The sequence below is a fragment of the Sarcophilus harrisii genome, chromosome 4 (genome assembly GCF_902635505.1).
Source record: "Sarcophilus harrisii chromosome 4, mSarHar1.11, whole genome shotgun sequence".
NCBI classification, from domain to species: domain Eukaryota; kingdom Metazoa; phylum Chordata; class Mammalia; order Dasyuromorphia; family Dasyuridae; genus Sarcophilus; species Sarcophilus harrisii.
Genome location: NC_045429.1, coordinates 265,106,291 through 265,126,489, shown reverse-complemented (window position 1 = coordinate 265,126,489; position 20,199 = coordinate 265,106,291). Strand labels below are relative to the sequence as shown.

At 33.2% G+C, this 20,199-nt stretch overlaps 1 protein-coding gene across 1 annotated transcript in view; it reads right to left on the bottom strand.

The window, feature by feature from the left end:
• Positions 1-20,199, bottom strand: part of LOC100919523 (24-hydroxycholesterol 7-alpha-hydroxylase) — a 137,111-nt gene that overhangs the window by 76,689 nt on the left and 40,223 nt on the right. The window contains exons 6-7 of the mRNA XM_003769128.3: positions 9,336-9,443; positions 471-561 (exon numbers count right to left, since the gene is read on the bottom strand). Coding sequence (XP_003769176.1) covers positions 471-561; positions 9,336-9,443 — 199 coding nt within the window. The remainder of the gene's footprint in view (positions 1-470; positions 562-9,335; positions 9,444-20,199) is intronic.

The following is a 20,199-nucleotide window of genomic DNA, read 5'->3' as shown; positions in this document are numbered from 1 at the left end:
AATAAGAATTATACATTAATAGGCAACAAAACTCAGGTAAAAGATGATAGATGATATCATATTAACAAAGTTAAACTATCTTTTCCTTCTGTTAAGCATCAATGAATTATGAAAGTAGAATAACAGGTTCTATTAGTTGTAATAAGCTCTTGGGTAATATTCTGGGGGTGGTAGTCAAAGGGATCACACAGTCAGAATAAGGGACTCTACAATTCATCTAATGCTTTCATTTTATAAATGAAGAAACAGAGACACAGAGAGAATAACAAAATCATCTTTGTAGAAAGCTTCAGAGATAGGCCTTGAACATTTACCCTTAGGTTCAGATCTCTTTCTGCTATACCACACTGGGACCCCTTGTACAAGGATTTTCTGGATTGTGTCTCTTGTGTGGCATAGTAAAACTTAAAATAAGCAAACGACACCAGCATCAAAAAGTTTTCCATTATTAACTAGTTATGATTTTGTACCTGCTTCACCAAACACAGAAGTTATGCCTTCCATAAGGTTCTTGTAAACAGAAGGATGATAAAGAATAAAAGCAATTGTCCAATATGCAACCTTAAAAAGAAGGAAAAAAAAGTAGGTTAAAAACTTAAATTGCAATGGTTTGGGGCGGGGGAAGGAGATATGTGGCATGGAAACTGCTATAATTACTATAATATTTTTTTCATTTGAGAAAACTGTGACAAACATAATTTAAGTAATTTGTATAGGATCACACGAGTATGAACATATTTTGTATTGTAATTGGAAAGATTATCTGTATCAAATTAATGGCAACTGTAACTTCTTCCCAATACTAATACTAATGTTTTATTACTTATTACTTATTTATTATTTAATATAATTACTTTTATACTTTAACACTTTTATTAGTATTTTTATGTTGATATGTCATAATTTTGTTATACTTTACAAACATTATATTATATATTTTGTTATAATTTATATTAATATAATTTGTTATAATCATAGTATTTAGATATAGTTCTAACTTACGATTTGCTGCCGTGATAGACATAGTACAACTATTTCACAAATTGAGAAACTGAAACTCAGAAATGTTAACATTATTGTAGCTAAGCTGATTCTCAGATAAAATATAGTTTGTCCCCGGACCCAAACACAGTCTTCCCAACTTAGTAGGACCTGAGACATCATGTGTTCTCCTGGCATGGCTTTGAAGAACCAGGGTCACCTCCACACCAGAAAGTAGCATGGAGGCTTGGGGCTCATGTGTTATATTAATAGAATCAGAGATCTAGAATCAGACAGTCAGTTTGGCACAACAGGGAGCAACTCTCAAAGTCAGAGAGGATCTCTGTTTAGGTCTTTCCTCTGAAACATAATGGTCATGTATTCAGCCATATTTGATGTCTACTTGATTCATCCAACTCTACCTGTGGCTCCAAGAAGCTACAGCATGCACTGCAGCCATACCCTGATAAAATCATCTACTCTAAGCATGTGAAGACTTTGTGTGGTGGAACGGGCAGATGAGGGCAATTTGATCCAGTGGTTGTAAAGATGGCTGAAGCAGGTACTGGGAAGTGCTTAGGGCTTGGTCAAAGAGCAAAGATGGCAAGATCATGCACTGGATCCACATCCATCACCACTCACTCTGCCTTTTCTCCTTCCACTGGATTTCAATGACTTTGAGAGAATGAGGCTGTTCCACTCTTCCTCACTTAAATCCAATTCATGCAGGAGTCAAGACATCACCTGCTGTTGTCATTGGTCCTCTTTAACAATAAAGGACAAAAACAATGTACTGGAAAAATCACTTTACTTCTCTCTCTCTCTCTGTCTGTCTGTCACTCTCTCTCAGTGTGTCTCTGTCTCTGTCTTTCTCTGTTTCTGTCTCTCTCTGAGGCAGTTGGGATTGTGACTTGCCCACTAGGCAAGGGTTAAGTGTCTCAGGTCAGATTTGAACTCAGGTCCTCATGACTACAGGGCTGGTGCTCTATACACTGTGCCTCTAGGTGCCCCCACTTTACTTCTCAATGGTAACTTTAAAACCACAAATTGAAGGACAGGCACCAAGAATTTTCTCATTCTGGAGTTCCTTGTACCAACAAAATCACAAGTTTGGACCATCCCTATTCCTAATCCTTAACCTCCCCACATCCAAAATAGGGGATGTTATAGTCTCACTGAATTTACATTGTGAAGTGCATTCAATTTTAGGTACCATGTTTTAGGAAGGATATTGACAAGTAGAATTATATCCAGAAGATAAGAAAATTGATGAGGAAACACTAAAGTATGAAAATCAAAAACTGGCTAAAATAACCAAGAGTGCTTAGTTTGAAGAAAAGACGCTTTGGGATGAAGGACAGAATTGCTGTACTCAGGTAGTTAAAGGGTTACATGAAAGTTTGTTTTCCTTGGCCATACAGGATAGAATAATGACTACTGTATAGATAATACAGAAGGGCTGCACAATTTGGTTCCATACAATTCCAAAAGACTTGTGATGGAAAATGCTACTCACATCCAGAAAAGAATTTTCACTATTTTTGTTATTTTTTTTCTTTCTCATGGCTTTTCCCTTCTGCTATGATTCTTATTTTACAACATGACTAATGTAGAAATATGTTTACCATGATTGTATATATATAACCTAAGTCCTTGCTGTCTTGGATAGGGGATAGGGAAAAAAAATTGGAACTCAAAATCTTACAAAAATGAATTTTAAAAATTATCTTTATGTGTATGGAAAAATATTATTAAATGGAAAAAATGGTTCTATAGGAAATATATCTTAAGTATTGTGTATACTTAAAAAGTATACAGAAGTTTCTCAGAAGTTAGTGAGTTCCATTCACTGGGAAGTCTTCAAATAGAGACTGGATGACTACTTTACAAGAATGTCATCAAGATTCCTGTTCAAGTGTGAATTTAAGTAGATGTCCTCTAAGATTTAAGAACTGTAATTCTACAAGTTTATGTTATGCCTGCAACTATCTAGCCTAAGTGTTTTCAGAGATCAAAACTCAAATCCAGACTTTCTGACTATTAACTCCTGTGCTTCTTTTGCTATAAGTTAAAAAAAAAAACACAAACAAAAAACAAACAAAAACTTCTGAAAATTTTTATTAGCTATAAAAAATGTTGTTCTGAAATAAAAAAGTAATTTAGGAAGGCAGAAGTGGTCTTCATTTCCCTGAGATTATTCTGGAAAAGTTCAAATGAAGTTATTGTGAGTTGTTCTTTTTTCTTTTCCTTTATGAAACTGAAATATACAATTTAAATTGAGTCCAGTACTCCCCTCTGTGGTCAAGAGGAAGAATTACTATTATTACTATGTTCATTTTTAAAGAGACACATGGAAGGATTTTGCAGAAATCATATCTGAATATTTTTCTACAAAGTGACAGAAAAAAGAGACAATTTTATAGATAATTAAGGTAACGGATAAAAATATAATTACGGGTTTTCTTTTATATGTATTATGTAGATTAGAAAAAATAAAAAGTATAGAGTTGGTAGAGGATTTAAAGATCACTGTTTATTTCTTAAGTGAGAAAACTTAAGACCCATGGAGACTGAAAGACTTGAAGCAATTAGATGGAAGAGAGAACTGAAGATTTAACTTGGAAACAGGAATATCTAAGTTCAAAGCCTATTTCAGATATATACATTGCTGGACAAATTACTTAGCACCTCTTAGTCTCTGTTTCCTTATCTATAAAATGGATATAGTAACAGTATCTTCTTGATAAGGTTATTGTAAGGATCAAATAGGACACTATATTGCAAAACCCTTTGCAAATCTTAAATAAATGATGGTTGCTATTGTTATTGTTAAGGGATAAGAAAAATTCCTCTTAGTTAAAGGATAAAGATTGGTTATTGTCCTTTTGGTTACTGTTCAAAGAGAGTCAAAATGATGTCGTCAAAATGATATTACTATGTTGGGACTAAGGTCTAGTGTATACAACTGTAGCTGACCAGGTCAATATAAACTCCAAAGGTTGAACCATAATTAGGGTACAAACAGTCCATGTGAACATTAAAAATGGACCAATGATGTGAATAGGCAGTTCACAAAGGAAGAAATCAAGCTATTAACAATGGAAAAAATATTCCAAATAACTAATAATTGGAGAAATGAAAATTGAAACAACTGAGCTTCTATTTCACATCCATCAGACTGGCCAAAGTGACAAAAAAGGAAAATGGAAAGTGGTGAAGGGGCTTTAGGAAAACTAATGGCATAGCTTTGAACTGCCCCAGCTAGTTTTGAAGATAATATGGATCTATTTTCAAAAAGTCCCTAAATTGTATATACCCTTAAGCCAGTAGTCTCACTATTAATTAGGTTTACAGCCAAAGAGATCATAGTGAGAGGGAAAGGACATATGTGTACAAACATAATATATCAGCTCTCTTTATGTAACAAAGAACTGAAAATTAAGGAGCATATCAATAGGGAAAAGACTAAATAAATTATGATATATGAGTGTGATGGAATAATATTAAATTGTAAGTTTCAGTTAGACATTAATGAAACTTTCAGGATATTATTTGTTTTGTTTTGTTTTGCTATCCTAGTTCATAGACTCCCTGAAATTTATCCATAGACCCTTTGGAAATCTATGGGCTCCTGGTTAAGAACCCTTAGTACTAGAACATTGAGTTAATTTCATAAGATGACATTCAAAAGGAATAAATATAAAGCTTTAATTCTGGAGAAAAATAAACTTCACAAGTATAAAACAGTGTTGGAAGATATGATTTTATCAGTTGTTGTGAAAAAAAGATCTGGGGGTCTTGGTGGACAACTAGCTTAAGATGAATTGACATTCCAAAAAACTGAACAACCTGGAGCTATATTAAGTTTCTAGGAAAGGAAAAGCATTAATCTCTCTATTCTTTGACTCTGGAGGAGAGAGTAAAGTTAATGATTTTGCAAAGTTCTGACTCACTTAAATCCAATTCACTTAGAAGTCAAGGCATCAAATCCAGAAACTTTAAGAAAGAAAATGATTCCTTGAAAACTAGAATTGGGCAAGGAGAAGCTAGAAAAGTTATGAGACCTAAAAGTAATAAAACAAAACATAAAGAAAGAAAAAAAGAGAAGAATGAGAGACATCTCATAAGAAAAATATCAGATCTGGAAAACAACTCAAGAAAAGAAACTTAAGAATAATTGGACCACCTGAAAGTTATGACCAACAAAAGAATCTTGATATAATAATGTAAGAAATTTAAAAAAAATGTCCCAAAGTATTAGAACTAGAGGGGAAAGTAGAAATAGAAAAAAAAAATCCACTGACCACCACCTAAAAGAGATCCTACAAGGAAATCCTACAGGAATATCATAGCTGAATTCTGAAACCTCATCAAGGAGAAAATATCATTAGGGACATAAAAAAAACAAATATGAAAGAGTCACATAAGACTCGAGAGTGGCTACATTAAAAGACCACAAATCTTGAAACACTATATATCAAAGAGCAAAAGAAGTAGAGTTATGGCCAAAAATAGCATACTCACAAAAGTCATAATCCTGAATGAAAAAAAAAAATGGACATACAATGAATTGGCAGACTTTCAGAATCTTCTTGCAAAAAGACCTGAACTCAGTAGAAAATTTGGCAAAGAAGATCCAAGAGAAATATCAGGCAAACACCAAAAATTAATTTCAAAGGAACTCAGTAAGGACAAACTGTTTATGCTTTTTACATGGAAATGTAAAACATATGTCTAAAACTGCCATTAATAAGTGAGTAGTTAAAAAGAAATATGGGGTAGAGCTGACTATGATGTGATTCTAAAAAGCAAAACTGTAGGAAAAGATAAAAACAATAATTAGGTTATATTAATGAAGCATGAGAACAAGAACTGGCAAAGAGGAAATAGATGGGGGAGGGCTGGTAGTACTGAAATCTTACTTAGATCAGGTTATGGGTTAAAAGGGAATGATAGATGATAGATAGATAAATAGATATAGAGATACAGAGGGGTATAAAAGTCTTTTAAATTTATTAAGAAATAAGGGGGAGGAATAATATAAGGGGAGTATAGAAGGGTGTGTAGATGTATGAGAATGAGATAAAGTGTATAGATTAACAGAAATGGGATAAAGAGGGAAGGAAAAGATGGGAGGAAAAGGAGAGAAGAAAGGATCCTTGCAGGTATGCGTGTAGGCAGTTTAAGGAATTGCAAGGCAAGATAGCAAAATAGAAGTAAAGGAGAGCAGTCAGGAGGGACAGGAAATGAGAAATACACACAAATAATAATAATAATGATCAGGAATAGAATTTTAGAAAAAAGCAGGGGTAGTAATCATTGATCTCAGATAAAAGTTAAAACAGATTCAATCAAAAGAGAAAAACAGAGGAAATACACTGTGTCAGCCATATTAATCAATGTTTTAAACTATTTAAAACTAGATAGTATATGGTTGGAATATTGCTGTGGCAATGACGAGTTGGTGGATTTAGAAAAATATGTAAAGACTTGAATCTAAGAAGGGAAATGTTAACTCAGAGAAACAGAAGACAAACAAGCATAGTATAACCTTATATAGATGTACATAAATATCTATATTTATTATATATATCTATGTATATACATTTGCATGTATGAATATATGTAGATATCTATGTGCACATATATGCATACATATACACACATACACATACATGTGTATATGTACACATACGTATACATATGCAAGCACATACACACACAAATATATCTATAGCCTGCCTGGGGAAGAGAGGGGAGAAGAAAGGAGAAAAAAAGAATAAGCAAAAATGAACATAGCAGAAAAAAAAAAACCTACAGGGAAATAAAGAAAAGATGGATATCTATGAATATATTATGTAGTATTTACTATATACACTTTTTTGAAATGAAAATTTATTATTTTATATTTTGAATCCTCTCTTATGTTCTGTGCAAATGGCAATTTTTTCTATTTTGTATTTAAATTTTAAATAAATTAATTAAAAAGAATTTTGGAAAAGAGAGAATGAAGGACAAATAGTACTTCCTCAACAGACTTCAACTACAGCATTTTTTTCAGTTCTTGGCATCATAAATATTAGAATAGCACTGGTAAACAGGAGCATTTAGAGGAAAGTTTGATTGATGAAGGGCCTTGAATCCATGTCGTATGAAGATTGATTGACATGTTTCAGTGTGGAGAAAGAAAAACTTGGAATTTAATAGCTGTCTTCAATTATAGGATAGGTTTTCATAGTGAGGAAAGATCAGACTAGTTTTTCTTGATGCCAGAAGATAGAACCAATAGGTGCAAGTTTCAAAGAGACCAATTTGGTTTTGGTTAATTTTTTTCTTCACAATTATTTATTTTATTTTTGATTTATGGAATAAAACATCCATTTCCATAACATATAATAAAAAACGATAATTGCAGATGAAACTGCGAATCTGTTATGAACAATTTGTTATTCTTTTAAAATCTATAATAAAGTTATCATATAAATTTTTTTCTTTCTATCCTTTTTTCTTTCTCCCCTCAATCCATCTCCACCCTAGAGATGGCTACCTTTAGATAGAAACATGTGTTATATGTAAAATTATTCTGTGCACAGTTATATTTATCAGTTTTTTTCTGGATGGAGATAGTATCTTTTCTTCATGTGTCCTTTATAGTTAATTTGGATGTTTTTAATAGTCAAAATGGCTTCTTCCCACAAAGTCATTCTTAAAACAATATTGCTGATACTATATACAGTGTTCTCTTGGTTCTTCTCATTTTGCTCTTCATTATTTCATGCAAGTCTTTCCATATTTTTCTAAGATCATTGAACTCAACATTTTTTATAGCACAGTAACATTCCATCTCAATCATATACTGAAACTTATTCAACCACTTCCCAATTGATGAACATCCCTGCAATTTCCAGTTCTCTGCCACAATAACAAGAGATGTTATAAACATTTTGGAACATATAGTTTCTTTTACTCTTCTCCTAATTATCTTTGAAAGTAAACTTAGCTAGATCAATAATTGTTTATGCATAATTCCAGGTTGCTCTCAAAATGTTTGGATCAGTTCACAATTCCAATCTGGGTTTGATGTCAGGAAATATTTTTTAACAACTGAATTCCAGAAAACTGGAAGGGGGCTGCCTCAAGAGCTAGTAGGTTCCCTCTTCTTAGAGGTCATCAATCAGTGGCTAGTTAAGTTTCATTAAGATTTTCTTATGTATATGGGTTGGAATAGGGAGCTGCTTGGGTCTCTTCCAATTCTCCATTTCTGTGATTCTCTCACTCTGGGCACCTCTCATCTATAAAAGAGAGGGCTAAGCTAGGTGGTTCAGGCTATTTACTGATATGTCAAATATTGAAGCTTAAACTTAAATACTTTGGCTACACGAGAAGACTAGGGTCTTTGGGAAAGGCCCTGATATTTGGAAATATTGAAGGCAAAAAGAAAAAGGGGATGACAGATGATGAGATTGATAGAAAGTGTCATGGAAATAATAAACATGAGTTTCAACAGATTGAGAAATAATGGAGGAGAACCTGGTATGCTGTGGTCCATGGGGTCAAGAAGAGTCAGATATGACTGAATAGTAATTAGAAACCAAGTGACCTCTAAACTCCTCTTAAACTTTATGATGCCTTGCTTTATTTTATTAATCAGTTTTTGCTGAAATCTTCCCAAAATGTCTTCCTAACTACTTTCTGGCACTCTATTCTTTGTACTGACTTGGTTAAGGTACTTCTTTTTTTGGCTAAATAGTGCAATAGATAGAGTGTTGATCCTGGAGTCAGGAAACTCTAAGTTCAAATCTAGCCTCAGATACTTATTAGCTTACTGAGCAAATCATTTAATCTCTGCTTGCCTCAGTTTCCTTCTCTATAAAATGGGGATAATAATTGTATCCTTCTTTTAGGATCATTTTAAAGATCAAATGAGATAATAATTATAAAGCACATAGCATAATGCCGGACACATAATAAGTGACATTTAAATGTTTGTTGTTGTTATTATATCATTATTATTTCTCTGGCAAGAAGCATTAATTCCTTGCATTTTGGAAGTATCATTTACACATCAAACATAGGAGAATACTTTGTCTTCCTTCTCATATCAGTCCCTATTCACATGGCCCTCTTTTCCTATACTTTGCTATTACTTATGGAACCAAAAGACTGTTTTATTGTTGAAGGCTTTGCCATAAACCAAAAATGTTGGTAAGAATAAAAGTAAACCATGATAATGGTAAAAAGTCAAAGGGGAGAGGCAGAGGAGAAGTATTTCTTTTACTTCAATAACAAATGTTCATTCATCCATTCAACAATTGATTATTCTTTTAAAAAATAATATAAATATATATACTTACAGGAACAGAATTAGACAAAGAAGCCCAAAGCATTAATACAGCATATTTGGGAGGCATAAGTTCTTTTGTTTCTTGCCTTACAGTTTTGTAAATCATCTGCATCATTGTCTGTTCAAAACAAACAGATAAAACCTTCAGTTATCAAAGACGGCTGTGAACTGATAAACTGTATGGTTCCCTGAATAATCAAAACACACAACAAAAGATTTTATGAACTGTAGCTAAGCATGATTATCCCAGTTCTTTTCTTGTAGCTGGAGAAACACATATAACAAATTGTTGAATACACAATCACAAAATCCACTCCCTATCAATATGTCAGGTTCTCTACTTGGAGGTTATGCCAGTGGCTCTATTTCCAACAATATGCTAAAAGCTGTGCTGGCCCTAAATGCTGCCTGCTCATCAGAAAGTTTCTTTCTAAGACAAAGCAGGCTGAGGCTGCTGAGGTAGATCCTAAAAGCAAAAAGTCCTCTTCATAGGTCTGAAAAGTAGCCTTCCAATGATTGAGAACTAGAGCTCTTCATAATAGAGATTGAGAGATCCAAGAATTCTCTATAAGAAAGCATTTGGTTTCAAATATATTATTATTACCAATGATAACTGTAATCGTTTATACTTGTGTCATCCTTTTAGTTTCCAAAGTATTTGGCATAAAATACAACCACAGTATCAGGCAGATATGGTAGGGTGTATTAATCCAAGATAAAGAGAGGATATGACTTGTTTAATCAATACACACTTATAAATGCTACTTTGTGACAGATGCTGTATTAAAAGCTAAGCATAAAAATAAAAAGCAAAAAGATCTTATATTCTAATGGGAGAAGAAAATGAATACATACATCGGTACATACAAGTCAGAGAGGATGGAAGGTAGCCTTAGAAGAAAAGATACCAGCTATGATTACAGTCAGAAAATGTTAGAGACAGAGTTCAACCCTGTTATCTCCTGGATCTGTACGTTTTTTTCACAACAAGATATTAATGAAAATGGGAATTATTTACAAAACTATTCAGATCTTTAGATTCAATTATCCCAGTCAGATATATGACAATACCCTATGCATGTAACTAACAAGAAAAAAGGAGCTTATTTATACAGAAAATTCCTAGTAACATGATTCATCATAATAACCACAGAAAAGACCCTGAAAACAGCTGATGTGTAACTTAACTTTTGAGAAATAGCTAAATAATTGTGATTTATTAATATAATGAATTATTACTGTCATAAGAAACAGAAACTATGATGGAAATAAAGAAATATGGAATGACTTATCATGAAACCAGGAACAAAACAATATGTACACTGACTATAACTATGTAACAGACTAAAAATGTCTGGGGAAAATGAATAGAAGGAAAAAAATCAGGAAAAAAGACATGAAGACAGGTTGTCTGTGTTACTATTTTGTTAAAGTAAATAGGTACTTACATTTTTAAATAAATTACAAATAATAAAATTTCACAATCTTGTGTAGGATCATAGAATAAGAACTGGAAAGGACAACCCAGATCATCTAATCAAATCAATTCAATTTAGAGATTACAGTATAAAACTTATTGAAGATCATAGAGGTAGGACAATCCACATTTTACCTGCCTCCAAATCCAAAGAGCTTTCATTTAATTTTTTAAGTGAATTTGTATATTTGAATATGTTCACTGATGATTATGTTATTGATTTGCACAAAAACAATGTGAGCTATTAAGTGGAATAACATCATGACCTAAAGCAGTCCTTCTCAAGGTATGGTACATGAACACCCAAAAGTTTTCTTTGTAGCTGAAAATATATATATAACAAATTGTTGAACACACAACCACAAAACTTACTCCCTATCAGTTGATAGGGAGTTTCCCAAAACCCTTTCATCAAGGACTCCATGTAGTCAAAACTATTTCTATAATAATAATAATAAAATGCAACTTCCCCCTTTCACTCTTTTATGAATATACAGAGTAATTGCACATGTCTATAGTAAAACAGTACAATATTCCAGAAACCATATGACCTGTGAATTAAAAACTTTGCTACAAAAATGGAGAATTAATTAATATCTCAATTATAAAAGTGGAGTTTTGTCTTCTAAAGGGATGAATTTACAGATGTGGCTACACTTGTTATTTTGCTCATATTCATCCAGTATCAACACCATCTTATCATCAAAGAATATCTTCTTTTATATGAAATGCTTGACAACACATAGAAATGGTACTGAAATATTCATGACATTGAATTGACACATTAACTTTTTTTTTTTAATCTCAAATCGGATTCCAGAATAACTACATTAATGTTTCTACTGATAAAGCAAAAACAATGGTAGGTGCTTTAGCATGAATCAAGGCAGTGGCACCAAATAAATGACTTTTTGGTTTTTGGTCGTTTCAATCATATCTGACTTTTCATGGGTTTTCTTGGCAAAAATACTAGCATGGTTTGCCATTTCCTTGTCCAGCTTATTTTACAGATGAAGAAACTGAGACAAACAGTGATATGACTTGCCCAGGGTCACAGAGCTAGTAAATGTCTGAGGCTGGATTTGAACTCATGTCTTCTTGAACACAGACTCAGTATATTACATCCACTCGGTCACCTAGCTGCCCCAAACAAATGACTTCTAGTAATCATTGTATTTTTTACCTCCACTTGCTGGTTTAAAAAAAATCGAGTTTCACTTAAGAGTATCCTTGATGAAGCAATACAAATTACATATTTTATTAAATCTAGACACTTAAATACATATCTTTTTAAATATTCTATGTGTCAAACTGAGAAGTATATACAAAGCTTTCTTTTTTTTTTTATTTTTTATTTAATAGCCTTTAATTTACAGGATATATACATGGGTAACTTTACAGCATTAACAATTGCCAAACCTCTTGTTCCAATTTTTCACCTCTTACCCCCCCCCCCTAGATGGCAGGATGACCAGTAGATTTAAATATATTAAAATATAACTTAGATACACAATAAGTATACATGACAAAACATTATTTTGCTGTACAAAAGAATCAGACTTTAATTATTGTACAATTAGCTTGTGAAGGAAATAAGATCAGGTGTGCATAAAATAGGGACTGGAATTCAATGTAATGGTTTTAGTCATCTCCCAGAGTTCTTTTTCTGGGTATAGTTAGTTCAGTTCATTACTGCTCCATTAGAAATGATTTGGTTGATCTTGTTTGAGGATGGCCTGATCCATCAGGACTAGTCATCATCTATATTGTTGTTGAAGTATATAATGATCTCCTGGTCCTGCCTTTCACTCAGCATCAGTTCGTGTAAGTCTCTCAGGCCTTTCTGAAATCATCCTGTTGGTCATTTCTTACAGAACAGTAATATTCCATAATTTTCATATACCACAATTTATTCAGCCATTCTCAACATGGACATCATTCAGTTTCAGTTTCTACCACTACAAAAAGGGCTGCCACAAACATTCGTGCACATACAGGTCCTTTCCTTCTTTATAATCTCGGGATATAATCCAGTATTAACACTCTGGATCAAAGGGTAATCCAGTTTGATAACTTTTTATGGTTCCAAACTACTTCCAAATGGTTGGATTGTTCACAACTCCACCAACAATGAATCAATGTCCCAGTTTTCCCACATCCTCCAACAATCATCATTATTTTTCCTGTCATCTTAGCCAATCTGACAGGTGTGTGAAGTGGTATCTTAGAGTTGTCTTAATTTGCATTTCTCTGATTAATAATGACTTGGAGCATCTTTTCATATGACTAGAAATAGTTTCAATTTCTTCATCAAAATTTCTGTTCTTATCTTTGACCATTTTTCAATTGGAGATGCGATTTTTTATAAATTAGTTAATTTCTATATATTTTGGAAATGAGGCTTTATCAGAACCTTTGACTGTAAAAATATTTTCCAGTTTATTGCTTCCTTCTAATCTTGTCTGCATTAGTTTTGTTTGTACAAAACTTTCAGTTTGGTATAATCAGAATTTTCTATTTTGTGATCAGTAATGATCCTTAGTTCTCTTTGTCATAAAAACCTTCCCTTCCAGGTCTGAGGTAAACATCCTATGTTCCTCTAATTTATTAATAATTTCTTTTTATGCCTGGTCTGAACCATTTTGCTTATCTTGGTATTGGCGTTAAGTATGGATCAATATAGTTTTGATTTAGTTTTTTTAGCTTTTTTAAAAGTAATTTTTCCAAAGCTGGGATTTTGGTTTTCAAAGGACTAGGTTGTTTTTTTACGTTTATATAGATATTTTCATGATCAATAATTGTTCCTTAAGTTTCCAATAGTTTGGTAACTGCTGTCTTAGTATAGTTTGAGTGTGCCCCATCATTTGATTTTTTTGATTTTGTTTTGATTTTGTTTTCTATGAATTTGTTGTTTTTTTGGTTTAAAATGTTTTTGGGAGTTTGGTTGGTATAGGCTTTAGATTAGTTAGTAATGTTTCATTTGATTTTGCCCTTGGCATTTTTTTCAATTGTAGATGACTTATTGTGTGTAAAGTGGTCTGTAATTTGCTATAAGTTTTGATTTCCTTGGCAGATAGATTCTAAATTTTTTATATTATAGTGAGTTGTTTAATGCGAATTTTTTTGTAACTTGATGTTGGATTTTTGTGATATATAAGAATGTGATGATTAGTGTTTTTTAAAGCTTGCTTTTGGTTTTTTTTATTTTTACGTCGTTGGGGTTTCTAAGTTCATAATGGTATGGGTTAACTTTTTGTTTTTACCTTAATTTTCTGCTTTATTGTTAGCTTTTCTAATAAATATAATGGCGTGATGTGGGCAATGCTGATTATTAGGAAAGTTTGCGTTTGTATTTTGTGTTTGATGGTTTAAGGATGCTGTGATTTTTAGGAAAGTCATTATTTTCCTCAAGGATGGAATGGTGGTTTTCAAATGGCCATTGAGTGTTGGAAGTTTGCATGGATTTGATGTTTTCCTAATTTCCGCCTGCATTTGGTTAAATCCTACTTGGTTGTGTTATTTTTGGAGATGATTTTTTAGTCTTTTGGCTATTATTTATTTAGATTTTGCTAAATTGGGTTTGGTCTTTTTTTCTTTCTTTTTGCCTTGGTTTAGGTTGTACATGTTGTGTTGAAGGAATTGGTAGGATTTCTTCCTTTTTTCAAATTTTATATAGCATTAGGCAATTGTTTTTAAATGTTTTGGTAAATTAATGTCCATTTGGCCTGGGGATTTTTTTAGGGAGTTGTTAATGTGTTTTCTTTTTTTTTGAAATGGGATTTCAATAATTGCTTTTCTCTGTGTTTGGGAAGTTGTATTTTGGAGGTAGTCCTTTCACTTAGGTTATAATTTATGGCATAAAGTTGAGAAATAACTTTTTATTTTTAATTTCCTTTCTTGGTGGAAAGTTTTTTTCTTTTAAGACTTAATTTTTTTTTCCTTTTTAATTAGATTTCTAAAGGTTTCTTTTTGGTTTTATAGACCAACTCTTGTTTATTAATTAGTTCATTAGTTTTTCTTCAATTTTTATTTTCTTTTAATTTTGTTTATTTAGTATTTATTGGGGTTTTTAATTGGTTTTTTTAGTTTTTTAGTTGGTTTATTAATTTTTTTTTCTTTTTTTGTGCCTTAAGGATGTAAAATTTTTATTGGCTTTGGTATCCCTTTTGGGATGTTTCATCTTGTTTTTTGAGTGAAATTATAATTGTATTTATTTGCTTGTTCACCTAATCTTTTTGATGAGGATTGTTTAGTTTCAATTTTTTGTTTTTAATTTTTTTGAAATGTGTTTTTGTGCTATGATTGGAAAGCATTCTATTTCTGCTTTTTGCTTTTAATTTTGAGGTTTTATGTTCTTATATGGTATTTTGAATAGGTTCTGAATTCTTTAGAAGAAAGTTATTTTTTATCTTTCTTTTTCTAAAGATTCCAACATCCTAATTTTTTTATTTTTTACTTTTTAATTTTTTTTTTTTTTTGTGGTTTGATTGTTAATTCTAGAGTGGGTTGGATTCCTATATTGTTTTGTTGTTTTCTTTTGCAACTTTTAATTCTCTTTAGGTTGAGTGCATACCCTTGTGGCTATATGTTTTGATATTGTTGTTGTTTATGTATTTAGAGGATGTAGTTACTTTTTTTTTTTAATTAGATTAATTTTTCTTTGCGATTTGAGATAAGGATGGCATCTTTTGACTTTCATGAAGCTAATAGATTTTGCTTTTTTTCTTTTTATTATTTCCCTGCTTAATGTGTTTTTGTAAAAAATATTGTAGGGTTTTGATTTTGATGGTTGTTTGCCTTTTTGTGGGGGAGTTATTCTTATTTCATTTAGTTAAATTATAAATTTTTTGCTGCATTTTAAAACTTTAGATTGTGTTTTTTTTGCCTTTTTTTTTTAAATTAGCTTTGTATCAGATACTTATCCTTTTATAATCCTTCTTTTCTTTTTTTTTTTTCTTTTTTTTTTTTCCTTCCCTTTTAATGAGGGAAGGAGAATTTTTTAAAAAAATGTTTTTTTTCTTTGAGACTTGATGAGGTGATTCAATGTTTCTTAAATTTCAGATATGATAAGTTTTAGTTTTTGTGGGAGTGGTTATTCTTTTACCCCTTTTGTTTTGCTTTTTCCTATCTATTTCCCTTTTTTTATGTTATTAGTACAATCATATATGTATTTTTTGTATATCACTAGAAATACATTTTGTTTTTTTATTTTTGCATTCTTGGGTTTTGTTTCTTGGAGATCTTTTTGTTTGTTTTGGTTTTTTTAGAAAAAAGGAATTCTTTGTTTATTAAATGTCATTTTTCCCTTGGAAGAAAATGCTAGCTTAGTGGGTAAGTTTTTCTGGTGATTAAGTTTTGTGTTTGGAATATTATGTTGGTTTTTTTTAATGTAGAGGGCCAGATTCTTGGGTTATCTTGTTGTGGCACCTGGTTTAAATGGTTTTTGGCTGCTTGTAAAATTTTTCTTAATTTTATGTTCTGAAATTTTGCCACAATATTCTTGGGTTTTTTTTTAGGGGTTTTTTAGAAGGTGTTGATGAATTTTTCAATGCCTATTTTACCTTCTGGATTCTATTAATCTGGCAGTTCTTTGTGTTTTGTAAAATAGTATCTGGTTTTTTTTCATCATAGTTTCAGAAAGTCCAATAATCCTCAGATTATCTTCCTAGATCTATTTTCAAGTCTTCGTTTTTAAGTAGATAATTCGTGTTTTTCAGTTTGTCATTTTTTTGTTTTTGCTTGACTGATTCTTGCTGTCTCAATGAATCATTAGTTTCAATTGTTCAGTTCTAATTTTAAAGAATTATTTTTCAATAGCTTTTTTCTTCTTTTCTGTATATGTCAATTGAGTTTTAATGTATTGTTTTGGTCTGTGGAATTTTTTTCCATTTCACTAATTTTTTTTTTTAGTGAATTATTTCTTTTCAATTCAAGATCCTACTTTCTTGCGTGTTCTTTGTCTTTTTCCAATTCATGGATTCTTTCTTGCAAGTTCTTTGTCTTTTCAAATCAAAATCCTACTTTGTAGTGAATTCTTTATTTTTTTCAATTGTATTTAGGAAGTTGTTGCTCTTTGTAAGGCTTCTCTTTCCTTTCCCCATTTATCTTCTAACTCTTTTTGAGACTTTTAATGGCCTCTTCTTGAGAGCATTCTGTAAAGGAGGACAGTCTGATGCATTTTTGCTGTTTGAGGTCTCTTCAGGTTTGTTGACCTGCTCTTTTCTGCATAGAAGCTGTCATTGTTCTTTTCATCTTTTTTATTCATGTTTTAAAGCCTTTAGGTAGGTCTCTAGGCAAGGGGTTACGCTCTCTGGAAAGGGAGATGTAAACCTCCGGCTCCAAGGTATGGGAGTGCTCTGTGTGAGGTTTCCTTCCCCAACAGGAGGTGGATTCAGCACTGGCCGAGCTATCAAACTGCTTAGTAGGGCTGATGGATTATCGATTGCCCTCGGCTAGAGACTAATGGTGAAAGTGTTACCCAGGCCGGAGCCTCTTGTGGGACTGGGTTTGTGCTGACTGCAGAACGAGACAGCTACAAACTCTGCCCAGTGTCTCTGCCTGATGCAAATCGGCCCTGGAAAAAAAAAGCTCTATGGCCCAAGCCGAGCTCCCCCTCAGAGATTGGAGGCTAACCCGGCTGCGCCTCCTGCCTGCAGGATCAAACTGCCCAAGGAAAAGCCCCTACTGCGGGTTGGGGCTGGCCGGCTGAGATCTTGCCTTCACCTCGGTTTGAGACTCTCCTCAACCTAATTTCTCTCCCAGTCTCGCATCTCCCCCTGGCCCGAACCAACCTTTTTGGCGGGACTGCAGATTTTTTCGCTGGTGGAGTTCTTCTACTTCTTATCTTTACGAATTGTAGCAGTCAAGACTATTTTTGAGGCTTGATATATTATTGATAAAGAGGGTAAGAGAAGAGCTTAGAAAGACGCGTGTGTCTTCTCCGCCATCTTGGCTCCGCCCCTATACAAAGCTTTCTGCATCATGTTGAATAGAAGGATTGTTTTGGTGTTCAGGTGTTTTTTAGTTGTGTCCAATTTTTTGTGATCCCATTTGTAGTCTTCTTGACAGATACTGGAATAGTTTGCTATTTCCTTACATTTTACAGATGAAGAAACTGAGGCAAACAGGGTTAAAGTGACTTGTCACACAAGTAGTAAGTATCTGAGGTCAGATTTGAACTCAAGAAGTATGGTGTACTCTTCTTTAAAATATAATGGTTCTCTCTGGGAGAGAGCAGGTTTCTTGGGGAGGTTTTCTGGAGGCAGCCTTCGTTTCAGTTACAAGTAATAATCACTCCAAACGCAGCCAGGTGATAAAAGTTCAAACGTTTATTTTCTCCTTCCTTGGACCTGGGTAGCTTTCTTAAAGATCTCTCTCTTTCCTTGGTTCTAAGAGCTCCCTCCGAATGTGTCCAAATCCAAAGGTTTGTCCTTCAGCCTCTAGCCAGCACAAAGGTGGAAAATGGAATGAATCTGATTCCACCTCCGAGAGTGGGCTTGTGGGCTTTCTCCCAGAGTGCTCCTCTCTGACTCCTGGCAATGTTCTGAAGTAACTAATCTGAAGCTAAGAGCTTCTTTATATATGATCTCCCAAAGGTTGACTCCTCCTCTGAGGGATGGATTAAGGGAGGTGTGAATTCACAAAGTTAACAAAGTTAACTTTGTGAATTTCCCATACTTGTGAACTCCAATGAGTACTTAAATACATTTGTGAGTTAGAGGATTTGCTAAGTAACATGCTAAATTAGGCAACTAACTTATCACTTTGTAAGGATTTGCTCTAAGGTGTGAACCAATAAGCATTGTATCAATTCCATTGAATCAACACTAACATTCTAACAAGGAAGATCATGAGTTTTCCTGACTCCAAATCCAGCACTCTGTGTACCATAGCATCACATAGTTGCCTATGACTATCCCAAGAAAAAGAATCTGAGGGACTGAGTTACAAGAGGAACTGCCCAGTTTCTTCATGGAATACATTTTTATTTGAAAGAATAACAGAGAAAAAGGATGATAATTCAGACAGGTATTTGGCAGACAGGTATTCATTTTTTTTTTTCTAAAATGAACAAAGTAAGCTTGTTATATAAAGGAAAACAAATGACAGCATTTGTTTCCAATAATAAAATCTGAGCTTTCAAGTGAAAATTAGAATTTTAGAAAACTTATATCTACCACTGTGAGCCTGACAGCTTCCCAATACTATTTTCCCCTGATCTTAACAATGAAACAAACTCACACTAACAAATGAAATTTTTTATATTGCTTAATAAAATATGTCAACATTTGGAAGATCCACATGGTTCAGTGAACAAACATTTTCCAAATTACCAATGATGTTATAAAATCAGGCATAAAATCAGACCCATTTGAATACAAGATAGATTAATAGATTTTATGGAAGTGAAAAATGAAAAAAAATCATTGATGTGGCTTGAGAGTCTACATTGCAACTAATTTTTATATAAAAACTTCTTAACTTAATATAATCAAAATTATTGATTTTGTTTTTTGAGAAGGAACTCTAGGACTTCTTTTGCCACAAATTCCTTTCTTCTGCACAGATCTGAGAGGTAATTTACTTATAATATAACTATGTCTAAATCATGAACCCATTTTGACCTTATCTTGGTATAGGATGTTAGAAGGGAGTCAATGCCTAGCAACTAATCTTTAAGAAACTATCACTTGCAGAGTTTTAGTATAATATCAAAGAAGATTATTGACAATTATCTGGAAAGGCTATTAAGCTACTCTTCTCTCTTCCAATCACTTTCTGAGTGAAGCTGTATTTTTTAAAAAACATATTTCAACCGAACTTCCGGCCAAGATGGCAGAGAGGACACACAAATTTATCTGAGCTCTTTCTTGACCTCAGAATACTTTTTTTTTCATGACAAGGCCTCAGAATTAGTGCTTGACTGAAAAATACATTACCAACAGAAGATATCCTCGAAATTCACCAGAAAAGGTCTGTTTTTGCTCTCGGGAGGGGATGATTAGACCAGGTACAGACTTCAGGCAGGCAGCAAGAGCACAGAAGGCAGCTCACACTTAGCAGACAAGAGCACACTAAGGGGACGGGGTGTAGTTGCAGCCCTCGGAAAATTGTGGGAGAATTTTACCCAGTGTGATCTACTTTGCCCTGACAGCAAGCCAGTAGATCATCAGAGAAGCTATAAGCACAGGGGGTAAAGACTTCAATCCCGAAACACTGGGGTTTCTTGGGACTTGACTCCACCCAGCTAGCCAGGAGTGACTCAGCATGCTCTCAGAGTCTCAGAGAGTAGCTTTTATGCAGGCAGTGCAGCCATTGCTGTCTTGCTGCTTCATTGCTACATCCTGCAGTCTGTAGAGGAAGCTTGGTAATACCATACTGCCCAAAAAGCAGATCA